Source organism: Sorghum bicolor, chromosome 1, assembly GCF_000003195.3.
Source record: "Sorghum bicolor cultivar BTx623 chromosome 1, Sorghum_bicolor_NCBIv3, whole genome shotgun sequence".
Classification (NCBI taxonomy): Eukaryota; Viridiplantae; Streptophyta; class Magnoliopsida; order Poales; family Poaceae; genus Sorghum; species Sorghum bicolor.
In genome coordinates, this window is record NC_012870.2 from 76,633,874 (window position 1) to 76,645,048 (window position 11,175).

The 11,175-nt window shown below is 46.8% G+C and overlaps 2 protein-coding genes across 2 annotated transcripts; one reads left to right on the forward strand and one right to left on the reverse strand.

The window, feature by feature from the left end:
- On the forward strand, window positions 1,896-3,549 carry LOC8059854 (EPIDERMAL PATTERNING FACTOR-like protein 5). Its single transcript, XM_002465771.2, has 2 exons — window positions 1,896-2,388; window positions 2,537-3,549. Exons 1-2 carry the CDS (start codon window positions 2,277-2,279, stop codon window positions 2,815-2,817), a joined length of 393 nt encoding a protein of 130 aa, XP_002465816.1. The 5' UTR covers window positions 1,896-2,276; the 3' UTR covers window positions 2,818-3,549.
- LOC8082149 lies at window positions 7,290-10,203 on the reverse strand. The gene is made up of 6 exons (XM_002468422.2): window positions 9,807-10,203; window positions 9,549-9,695; window positions 8,198-8,293; window positions 7,954-8,085; window positions 7,752-7,868; window positions 7,290-7,653 (listed from the first exon to the last, which is right to left on the reverse strand). The coding sequence occupies exons 1-6, from the start codon at window positions 10,081-10,083 to the stop codon at window positions 7,583-7,585; spliced, it is 840 nt and encodes a 279-aa protein (XP_002468467.2). The 5' UTR covers window positions 10,084-10,203; the 3' UTR covers window positions 7,290-7,582.

Sequence of the window (11,175 nt, forward strand, 5' to 3'; positions counted from 1 at the left end):
CGGATAGGAACATTTTCATTATGGTATAAATTATAGAAAATATCCTTTGGCTGGAATTCATTCCTTTCCTTACCAACCGAATGTGGTCGAAATGGATTTCATTTTTCATGGTTGTTCCAACAAAGCTTCGGTTGGCCTAGTTTTTTTTGTGTATTCCACTCTATTTGTATACTTCAATATTCATTAGTACAATTCCGATTTACACCAGTGAGAGGTTAAGAGAATTTTTAGTGTAAATTGAAGTAGAAGATTTGTACTAGCATAATCTTAAAGAAGTGATGGTAAAGACGTATTTACTCAGTTCGTTGGAGCCAGAGGCCTAGTATTTACGCTCGAGTATGAGTCTCCGGCCTTGTATAGTTCCAATTTTTTTTTGGGAAATTGACACTGTAGCAATTTTGTTTGTATTTGACAAACATTGTCCAATCATGAACTAACTAGGCTCAAAAGATTCGTCTCGTCAATTCCGACCAAACTGTGTAATTAGTTTTTATTTTCGTCTATATTTAATACTCTATGCATATGTTTAAAGATTCGATTTGACGGGGAATCTGACAAATTTTGCAAAATTTTTTGGGAACTAAACAAGGCCTAAGTAAAAAAACTTTTTTTTGTATTACAATATTGATGATACAAAATTAGTATCCATAGATATATCATGAATTCTTTTGGTGTTGTTGACAGTCAAAAGTATGTTGATGTTCTTTTTCATAAAATCAAACAAATATATAAATGTTTGATTGAGGATGGCGCTAGAAGTTAGTCTCTCCATCCATTCTTAAATTTCTTTAACGTGTCTTTTTTTTTGTTTTTTTGTTTTTGAGTGCGACTGTGGTTATTAGCTGGGTTCTGGTTTTCCTTGTAGGAGTACACGCACGCACACGCACTGTGGGCAAAGTTACTGGCAAGGCTACACAAGTGGGCCGTAGTACTTTGTTGTCAAAACTTTGCGGATTGACCGCCGGCTCTCAAGAACCGCAGAGCGGTGTTTGTGTTGTCAGGGCCACGCATGTGCCACCAAGTGTACTTTGTCCTCCTCTACTAATCGACCCACCACCCTCTCAGGAAAAAATTATAATCATCCCACGGCCACGCATGTGGTACAAGGGGGGGAGAGGGTGGATGGATGGATCGATTTCTCTCGCGGACACGAATGCATGGAGGATTGACGGATTTGGATGTGATGGCGTTTTGCAGCTGCTAGGTGGAATCTAGGTAAAAGCCTATAAATGCCCCCATCTTCCGTACCAGGTACCGCGCGAGCAGGAGCAGCCACTGTGGAGGGAATGGTTCTACAGTAGTCCAGTGCAGTGGAGCATTAGTTGGTAGTAGATCCCATCTGCATCTAACTAAGCAAGCAAGAGATTAACGCAGCCGAAATCAGCGTGCTAACTACGACGAGTAGTACGTAATCAGCGACTGAGCGTGCCTGTAAAACTAGAGCATGGCTGACGGCCGGCCTTCTGAAAAAGGACTGGGTGGCGGCCAGTGAGTCAGAGCATGCACGTACCACCGATTGAGAGCCATCAGGCGGCGCGTGTGGGCGGCACGGCAACGCAACCGGCCGCAGCCAGCAGCCCAGCCCAGCACGCCGGACCAGGGGCCCCTGGTGGCCAGGCCCCGGCGAGGGGGGACGGAGAGCCCGAGCCGGGCCGGCCCCTCACGAATCTCGAGGCAGAGAGAGAAAGAGAGAGAGAGACAGCAGAGACTGCGAGCCCCCGAATTGCTGCGCGCCTGCGCCCACCTGGCCAGGCGCACGAGGGACGCGGGGGGGACGGGACTACTAGCTCGGGTCGGGGAGCCACTGCCACTGGCAGCGAGCGAGCCTGCCCGCTGCCCGCACGCCGCGACGCCCGAACGCAACCAAAAAGAAAAAAACCTCCACCACGGCACCCCGCCCCTTTTTTTCTGCTCTGAATTGCTGCCTCCCCCGCTCTTGTGCGTAGCCGCCAGCCGGCAGCTCCCCTCGCGCTGGCTAGCTGCTCCAAATAGCAAGCCCAGGGAGCCAGCACGCCCGCTCTATACCCCAAGGCCACCGCCGCTCCCTCCCCCGAGCGAGAGCGAGCGCGAGCGCGAGCGCGTGTGCGGTCCATGCGTGCCAATTGACTCGCGCCCACGAGCACGCTCTCCCAGTCCCAGTCTCGACCTCAGTCACTCCCTCCCGGGGCCTAGCGACGACCTCGTCAGCTGCAGTACCTTGCTCCGCCGGCCCGGCGCGGCGCGGCGCGCGGCGGTGTTAGCGAGCGGGATCTGCTCCCACGGGCGAGCGGCCGTCCATGGGCTGGCCGCCGAGCTGCGGCTTGGGCCGGCGACGACGGGGCCTATCGGCCACGCTGCCGCTCTTCGTCGTCGTCCTCCTCCTCCTGCTGCTCTTCTTCTCCACCCCCGGTACTGCACTCACCCACAGACACACAGGCACACGGCACCTCATGCCAAGTCCGAGCTTATGTTCCTCTTTGCAGTCTGCACTCGAATATCATGTGCGCGAGCTCACGCCGTCACGACGTACGACATGTCTTGTCTTGCCTTCCTGCAGGGACGTGTGGCACGCCGGCGAAGGGGAGCGGCGGCTTGGTGGCGCCGCCGACGACGACGACGGAGGAGGAGGACGGGTACTCCTGGTCCTGGGACCCGGCGGCGGCGCGCCGGGGGCTGGTGGGGCCGGGGTCGTCGCCGCCCACCTGCCGCAGCCGCTGCGGGGGCTGCCACCCCTGCCGACCCGTCCACGTCGCCATCCAGCCAGGCCGGAGCTTCCCGCTCGAGTACTACCCGGAGGCCTGGCGCTGCAAGTGCGGCAACAAGCTCTTCATGCCCTGACACAGCGGCAGCGGCAGCGGCAACGGCAACGGCGGCGCCATCTCTCCCTGCTGCGCACACGCTGAGGCTCATGCTGGTGCATGCTGCCACTGGTGCTTCGCTCACTCACAGGAGCTCGCTCTACAGCCACGGCGACGCAGCTGCTGCCTGCACGCGCGTACTGCACGCAGGGGAGGCTGGTGTAGAGAGACACATGGAGAAGAACACGGCAAGGAAGAAGAAGAAGGTTCTTGGTGACAAGAGGACACGAACACGAGACGAACAAGAGATTTGCCCGAGACAAAAGACCATGCAAGTATGGAACACAGCATGGATGGACCGGCCTCGATTGTAGTACCATCTAATGATTGGAAGAACATTTGCTGAGTTCTTGGAGACTACTGATACACGATCGAGCTAGTCTGATACTCCCTCTACTCTACTCCTATGTTTGTAAGTAACCGGTTGTGTTGTGTGTCGTGTGTACAAAGAGAGAGAGATGGATCGGACGTCGATGTCGCCATTTTTGTTCTTCTTTTTTCTGCATTTTGCTTCCTGCTGCTCTTGGTTCTTGGCTCCCTGCTTTCGCTACGGTTCTAGCCTTCTGGGGATATTAATTAGTGATGTCCCAGCCAGCTGCGATTATGATCTGTGCTTGTGATTCGGACATAGATAACTTTTGATGCGATTATGATCGATCTGCACTATGAACTTCTTGTTCATTCAGAACATAACTTTGATCATCTTGTTGTACTCTTTAAGTTATTCTAAATCTTGTCATCTCGTTGCTCTGGATCGAGGGGATGAGACCTGAAAACCAGTTCTTCCTTCAGGCCCTTGCCTGTCATCACACAATCTTTAGTTCAGAATTTTTTTCGCATGGAACCCCCCAAAAAAAAAGAAGAAGAAAACTTTGGAAAAAAATCGTATATAGGGCCGGTGTGGTGCCGCTCCGGTTTCAGAGCTGCTCCGGGCGGAGCCGGTAGAGTAGCCGGAGCTGTTTCGACGTATGGAAGCTGATTTTTCGATGTTTCTGTTCCACTTTCAGCTTCCTCCGTGGTGCCGTTAAGCCGGAGTGATACCAAACAGTATGCCCATAGTAGTTTGTAGGAGGAGCAGATTGAAATGCTCTTTTTCAAAAGGAATGCACATATCGTTTTGATATTATTTTCTATAAAATTTATTTGATATTTAAATTTAATCTACCCTATTATCGAAATACAGGATATATTTTTTAAACTACCAGTAGTACTCCGACTATTCAGAAAACAAAGCAGGCCGAGGGAGCCCCCAAAAGACGCAAAGATGAGAAGGGGGGCGAGGAGGATGTAGCCATACAGTACTTGAGCCCAGCTTTTACAGAAGCTACTCTACTCCTCGAAATAATAAAGGAAAAAACAAGCCTGTGGAGCTGTGCATACTGTAGTACGGAGTACACAATGTCATGCAACAGTGAGCTACGCCGGCCTTTTCCTCGCCTCTGCCAGCCAGTGGCACTAATTTATGTTTACTGTCACTGCTGCTGCTGCTTTACTCGCGTCAAATCAACATAAGTTCCCTAGAGTACAATAGAGTAGAGAGGCCTTTCTTGCCCTCATCGAGTGACTGAAGAAAATATTTTCCTAATGGTTTTTTTGTTTTTCCTGTCCGAGTCTGAGATCTGAATGCCACATTTGTTTTGTTTACACGAGCTAAAGCCTAGTAGTACACGAGGCTCATCTGAATGAATGCCCAGGCCCAGGGGCCAGGGGCCAGGGCTAGTTCAATCATCGTTGCATTATAATCCTTCCTTGGCAGGCTAGGCTCCATTTTGTGTCATTCAGGCACGCACCATGAGGCCAGCACCTGCAGCTTTCCCTTGCGAAAATGGTGGCTTTCCTCATTGCTCCTCTTCACCTACCTTTGGTCATTCATTTCCTCTCGCCTTGAACCGTTTGACGATAGGATAATTCTTTTTTACTCCTGTAGTAGTTACTCCCATGTGTATATCTCTAGATTTAGAGCGTACATGGCCCGATGAAGTGTATGTAGACGAAGTATATGATCATACTAAATCATCTAAGGTAGTATATATGTTAAGTATGCATGCATACATAGAGTATGTGGTTATACTTATTATATATACTACAGTAGTGACATTTTAGTAATATATTAAAAAATATGAATTCCTTTGAAATTTTTTCGCATGGTAAGATCTATAGTATTTTAATATAAGTATATGAACATACTCAAACCGATAAACAAGTATGAATACATACGTAATGTGGTTTATTGAAGATGAGAGTAATTACTCCTGGGAGTACGGAAAATGCATCATATATATATATATATATATATATATATATATATATATATATATATATATATATATATTATTTGGTTGAGCAAGAAAATTCTCTGGGCATACTGTTGGGACTTGGGAGGGTGGTGACTGGTGAGGCCTTGTTGTCAAGGGTTGCTCGTCTTATGCACTATAATATTGGGGGAAAAAAATAAAACCGGTGAAACTGGGAAAACAAATAGCTGCAACACTCCGAAATAAGCCCTGCTAAATAGCAGGGACACTGAGCCTTGTCCTCGAGCAATTTTTAAAAGCCTACTGTGAAGCTGGCCGGAGATGGTACAAGAGTCTAAAAAAGGGTTACAGCTTACGACACCAAAAAGCTTACAGCTCTCGTCAAGTACTAATGCGTCACTCTCATTTCGTAGCTTAGCCAGTGTACAGCAGCTGCTGTTGGAATCTGGATAATAGTAGCACTAATAACAAAGATAAATTACTAGTAATAACAACGAGCTGTGATGGGCAATTTACTGATAACTGCTGCTCTTTTTTGATTTACAAACACAAACAAAAGAAGCTGCTGAGAAGCACATAGAGTACGTAGGAGATGCAGGGAAATCGAGCTTATCCAACTGACGACGATGCTCTCCCTGAAAATCTGCGTTCTTGAACCTGTCTACAGTTCTACAGCTCCCGTTTTCTCTGGAAACGAAAAAAAGGGTGTGGGCAGTGGGCGGTTTGGGTTGGGCACCGTCGCAGTTTGCGCCGGCGCAGCTGCCAAAGCTTCGCCTGTTGGCTTCCTCCTAACAGTATTCTTGGGAGCAACATTGCTTGCTCTTACAGCAATGCGATGCTCATGCTCATGCTCGCTCGCCCTGTTCCTGTTGGCTGTTGCTGTTGCTGTTCGTGAGCAGCGCAACCACTTCCCCGATTCCCTCCACGCAGAACATACAGAAACAATGCAAGGGACAAGCTGGAACGCGGGGCAGTAACACAGAAACAAGGAACAATCTGAAAACAGCCCGAGCTGTTGGTGTTCGTAGTAACACAGAAACAAGCATCTTTCTTGTCCGACGATGCAGGCCAGCTTCTGTAGCTGGGGAAACATGGGGAGCGACCTGCGTGTCTCGGAGCGCATGCGATGCGCTGGTTCATTTGGAGAACCTAACGTACGTGATGGTGTGATGGACAGCAACGACTCAGGCCTTGTGCAGTTCCCAATTTTTTTATTTTTCGGGTACCGTAGCACTTTCGTTTTTATTTGACAAACAATGTCCAATCATAGATTAACTAAACTCAAAAGATTTATTTCGTGCAGTTAAACTGTGCAATTAATTTTTATTTTTATCTATATCTAATATTCCATGCATATGCCGCAAGATTCGATGTGACGGGACATTTTGAAAATTTTTGGTAGTTTTTAGAAACTAAACAAGGCCTCAGTCAGTCAGTCAGTTGTTAGCCTTGTCATCAGTTGCACAGTGTAAGTATGTTCATGGTGGATGCGAGTGGATGGTCAATTTGCAGTTTTTGCATTGATATGATTACTCTGAGTTTAGTACTATTTTTTGAGTATTTCAGCATAATGTGTGCCTACAAAATTGGCAGTTTCTACTGGTTTACAGAGCTTTGACATGTTTCGACAGTTTCGTCATCCACGATCAGTCGATCACATTATCCAACAACAAGTATAGTTTATTTCCAGTCGCGGGAGGCCCAAGGACAAATCTGTACTGAAGAAGCTATGGAGGTCCATATGTTGATGGAAGACTTTAGGCCCATGAAAAGGCACTAGGACTCTTGGGCCTTTTACACATCCGTCGTAACCCATTATTACCGTCCATCGAAGCACACCGCTGTATTTTAGGGGTTCACTTTTGTGAGAAACTGAGAGAAAGAAAAATCTTATAACAATAAAGTATTTCAAGTGATTCTGGCGAATACAAATAATTAGCGCGTTCCTTTTAATTTAACTAGCACAACACCCATGCATTGCCAGGTAAATACAAATTTATTACTACTTGTTTTTTGTAAGAGTAGAAAAAGAAGAGGAAATGATGAACTGAATGCAATTAATCGAAAACATCAAAATATCCTAATTTTATCTGTCATCTGAAGAAAAAGGCTCTGAAAATTCGGGTACCAATGTCACCCAAAAGTCATATAGAAAAAAGAAGGAAGAACACTATCCTCTGTCCTCTGAAGCCAATGGCTCTGTCGTAATCTTATCTGAATGTGTTCAGAAGTTCAGAGCAAGTAAGCCAAGTGCAGTTACCCAATGAAGAGTCGGTTATATCCCGGTATTCACAGAAGCACTTTATTCCATATCGACATAAAATGATCCGGGTAACAACATCTCCTACACTGCAAATCAACCACCAAAATGTAACCATTCAGCAGTACAACACACATCCAAAAGTGTATCCCTAACAAGCTATCAACTCTATCCTTGTCCCGTGGATAAAAACAGTCTAGTGACACCGTGGGATGCCCATCATCGTCAGTTTATATCGCCTGACCGACGGCCAGTGAGACCGCCACCAGCAGTGGGAGTAGAATTCTCTGCGAAATGGATCCTGTAGAGTTGCAAGGCAACAGCAGTAGGTTAGTTACCTGAATCGCTGCATGAAAACACACACGCATATCCTCAATGACATCTGAAAGAGCTTTGTACCTGGTGCTCCTGCATTGCCTTGGTTAGAAATGCTCTCAGAGCCAGGTGGAGGTGGTGCAGGAGGGCTGTTTGAGGAGGGATGAATACCTATGATTGCGCAATCTGCGCCAAAGGAACCTGCAGTGGTGCCATGAGTTATTAGGGGATGAAATATGGCAGCCTATGTTTCGGAAGGCAAATCGCTTGTGGCGTTTGATCTTACAGTTCTTAAAGCAAGGCATCATGGTCATGTTGAGAAGGTTGCTGTGCCCCTCCTTGCACTCACAGTGGTAGCTGAGACGAGAGTCGCTCTTCCTACATGTGCCTCCGGCCCCGCAGTATGCTAGTTCACAAGCTGTAGGTATGGAATGGCAGAGGCAGAGTTTAAAACAACAGACATGTCATGAAAACATCATGGTTACAGCAAAACCATATATGTTTCAGGAGTGATGAGTTGTAAAAATTACGGTCGAGTGAGAAGTTTTTAGGTGCTGGCAAAGGCGACAGTGCTAGTGCCGGTGCTGGTGCTGGTGAGCCACTGGAACATGAGCTGTCAATGGAACCTGCAAGGAAAATATCATGATCCGATCATTTGAAATGATATGAGGACGCATCAATAAAAGGACTGTTGTCAGGACAAGAAGAAAGCTGTTGCGATAAGGATATTGATGGATATTCTGGTTAAATTTGTATGTGACGTTGGAAGATAGAGGTAGGTGCAGGCAATTCATTCAGAAGTCACACGAAGGTGAAGGCTGAATTAAATATGCACAGGCTGAATAAATTAATAGACTAATAAAAGGCCTCATGTAATTTTCAGCAGCATTCCTTGTGGCGTAGAATGCAAAAAGCCTCTCCGAAAACGATACTGCACCCAAACACTCCAAAGAATGCCATCCATTTTCTTACTGATGGAGACACGCCATGAGCTTATGAAACCCTCTTCTCTTCTAGCAGTAGAGGAGATCGTAGACTGACAACGAAACTGAAATGCCACTGTCACAGAGACACAGAAAGTCCAATGAAGTCTATATGCATTCAGACTTTTCACTCCTGATGATGAAATGTATTTCCCAAGGTTGGCTAAAAAAAAGGACTTGCCGAACATTACATTAGTATATACTTTCCCTTCAAAAACCATTACATTAGTCCGGTAGTCCCGATTGTGTTTGCACGCAATACATGTGGATGCATAAATGCGTGCAAAGTACAACTGCATCCCCCCCACCCCGCATCAGACTTTTTCAGATGTTGTCCTGAAATTTTAAGTGTTGCTATGATTCTGTCCCGAATTCACATATCCCCTATGATCCTATGAAGATCTTTGAGCTGGCAGGAGCAGAACATGATCTGGCAAAAGTTTGGTATGCTAGTACTAGGCTACTAGCACCCTACCTACTGAATCTGGCCGAACTGATGATGAGTGCGCACTACTCTCCCAATACCCGTACGCACCCCCGGACCATCAGGGAGCAAAATGACCATATACTCAAATAAAGCAGACAAGAGAAGAGAAGCTGGGGTGGAAGTTAGTGATGCGTCGACCCTGACGGCAACAAACAAGAAGGAAGCACAAACGGTGCGGATGGTGTTAGGCTGGTCATTCGTGACTTGTAAGCTAGCCCAACCAGGCAACGCAACACACGCCCGACGCGAGAGTGATGACTAGTAAAGAAAGCAGAATATTCAGTGAATCACTGATAGTATATGTATGTGCTCTACTTAATTGGAGGCCGTCCTACTTTAATTACTTTAGTTTACATACAGAGATACAGAGGAGGAGTGAGCTGATGGATCGGAGGAGAGTGTCGTGCTTACAGTTGGGGATGACGCAGGGTAGGAACCTGAGGTTGTCGCCGACGTGGAGCTGCGTCCAGCCCGGGCGGCAGTCGCAGCGGTAGCCCAGCGTGCCCGGCGCCACCGTGCAGTTGCCCTGCCCGCAGGCCACCGTGCTGCAGATGGAGTCTGCGACCGAATGAGAAGAATCGTCAAGGAAAAAAATCGGGGTTCGGACTTGAGAGAGTCAGGACTCAGATACAGGAGGATGGAGGGTGGGTGCTCGTCGCGCTCGCTTACTGATGACGGGGGAGAACATGGGGGCGAGAGGGGAGAAGATGTCGGCGGCGGCGACGGCGCTGAGGGCCAGCACCGCCACCACGACCGCGGCGGCGCGGGGAACCCCTCCTCGGCTTCCTCCCGCCGCGAGCATCTCGGGGTCGGGGTCGGGGTCGGCTCCGCCGCGTGTGGTCGGTTGTGTTCGTTGGTCGTCGCTTTTCCGTGTGTGGGCGGGCGGTTGCGTTTTAAGTGGGAGGGAGGGAAGGCAGGGGCGCGGGCGGTTGGCAGGCGACGCCATGCGGGGCGGGGGAGCTTTTATGCCTCTCGCCTGCCCTGCCCTGGATTGACTGGGCCGCCGAGGCTACACGATGCAGCAGCAGCAGCAGCAGCCAGCAGATCAAGAAATGGCGAAGTCAAAGCGAGCACCCAGGTGGCGGTGGCGCTGCCCGAGGCGTGAGCCCCATTTGGCCATTTGACAGCAGTCGTGTCATTTCTCCTGTGTCATTTTTCCATAGAAACCCACTTTTCAAATCAATTAAACTAACCTAGTATATGGTGGTTCGGGTTCCAACAGTTTACCAGGCATTTTTTTGAAGGTGAAAATCAGACTTACGTGTAACTTGAGGGTTTGAAAACACTTACTTCCTCTATCCTTGAAAATCTTTAATTCCTAGAATCTTATTTTTTTTTTAGTTTAACTAACTTTATAGAAAAGAGCATAAATATCTATAATATAAGATAAGAATTTTATGAAAATATATTCTATAATAAATCTAATTATACTAATTTAGTACTATAAATCTTAATATTTTTTTAGAAATTTGATTAAAGTTTAAAATATTTAACCCAAAACAACTCTAAGAATTAAAGTTTTACTAACACATAAACACAAAATGGGTCCTACGAGTTAGCTCTATTGGGAGGCCATGTATCCATTAAATAGGGTTTGACTTTTGGAGTAGGCGGATTAGTTACCACATATGAGCAACAGTTAATTCATGCTGCTTTCTTCTTTGTGAGCATGTTCGCTTGAGAAGCCGAAACAATATTTTTTTCTCATAACAAATTAGCAGCGTGTCACCTTATTAGCTTAAGATTATCTGCCAAATTTACCGACAAATTAATAATATTTTTTTCTCATAACAAATCAGCAAACAGTACTTTCAATCATAACTTTTTAACCAAGCATTTTAAATTTTCACTCTTCTCTTCACACCATAGTGTTTTTTGAGCCAAAGGCACCTCCTACCTTAGATCATCCTGTTTGCTTTGCTGAAAAGCTATGACTTAAGTGACTGATAGATTTGGTAGATAAGCTCAAACAAACATATATATTAGTTGAACTCTGATTCTAGCTTTACTTTTATTAAACTTTTTGAGCCGAGCCCTG

What these genes read in the sequence shown, in the direction of transcription:
- LOC8082149 (XM_002468422.2), bottom strand. Translation starts at nt 10,083, where the DNA reads ATGGCGTCGCCTGCCAACCGCCCGCGCCCCTGCCTTCCCTCCCTCCCA. An exon ending in TAAAAACTTCTCACTCGACC is followed by an intron (nt 8,086 to 8,197) that starts GTAATTTTTACA and finishes CCATACCTACAG; the next exon opens with CTTGTGAACTAGCATACTGC. An exon ending in GATGCCTTGCTTTAAGAACT is followed by an intron (nt 7,869 to 7,953) that starts GTAAGATCAAAC and finishes GCACCACTGCAG; the next exon opens with GTTCCTTTGGCGCAGATTGC.
- LOC8059854 (XM_002465771.2), top strand. Translation starts at nt 2,277, where the DNA reads ATGGGCTGGCCGCCGAGCTGCGGCTTGGGCCGGCGACGACGGGGCCTA. An exon ending in GCTCTTCTTCTCCACCCCCG is followed by an intron (nt 2,389 to 2,536) that starts GTACTGCACTCA and finishes GCCTTCCTGCAG; the next exon opens with GGACGTGTGGCACGCCGGCG.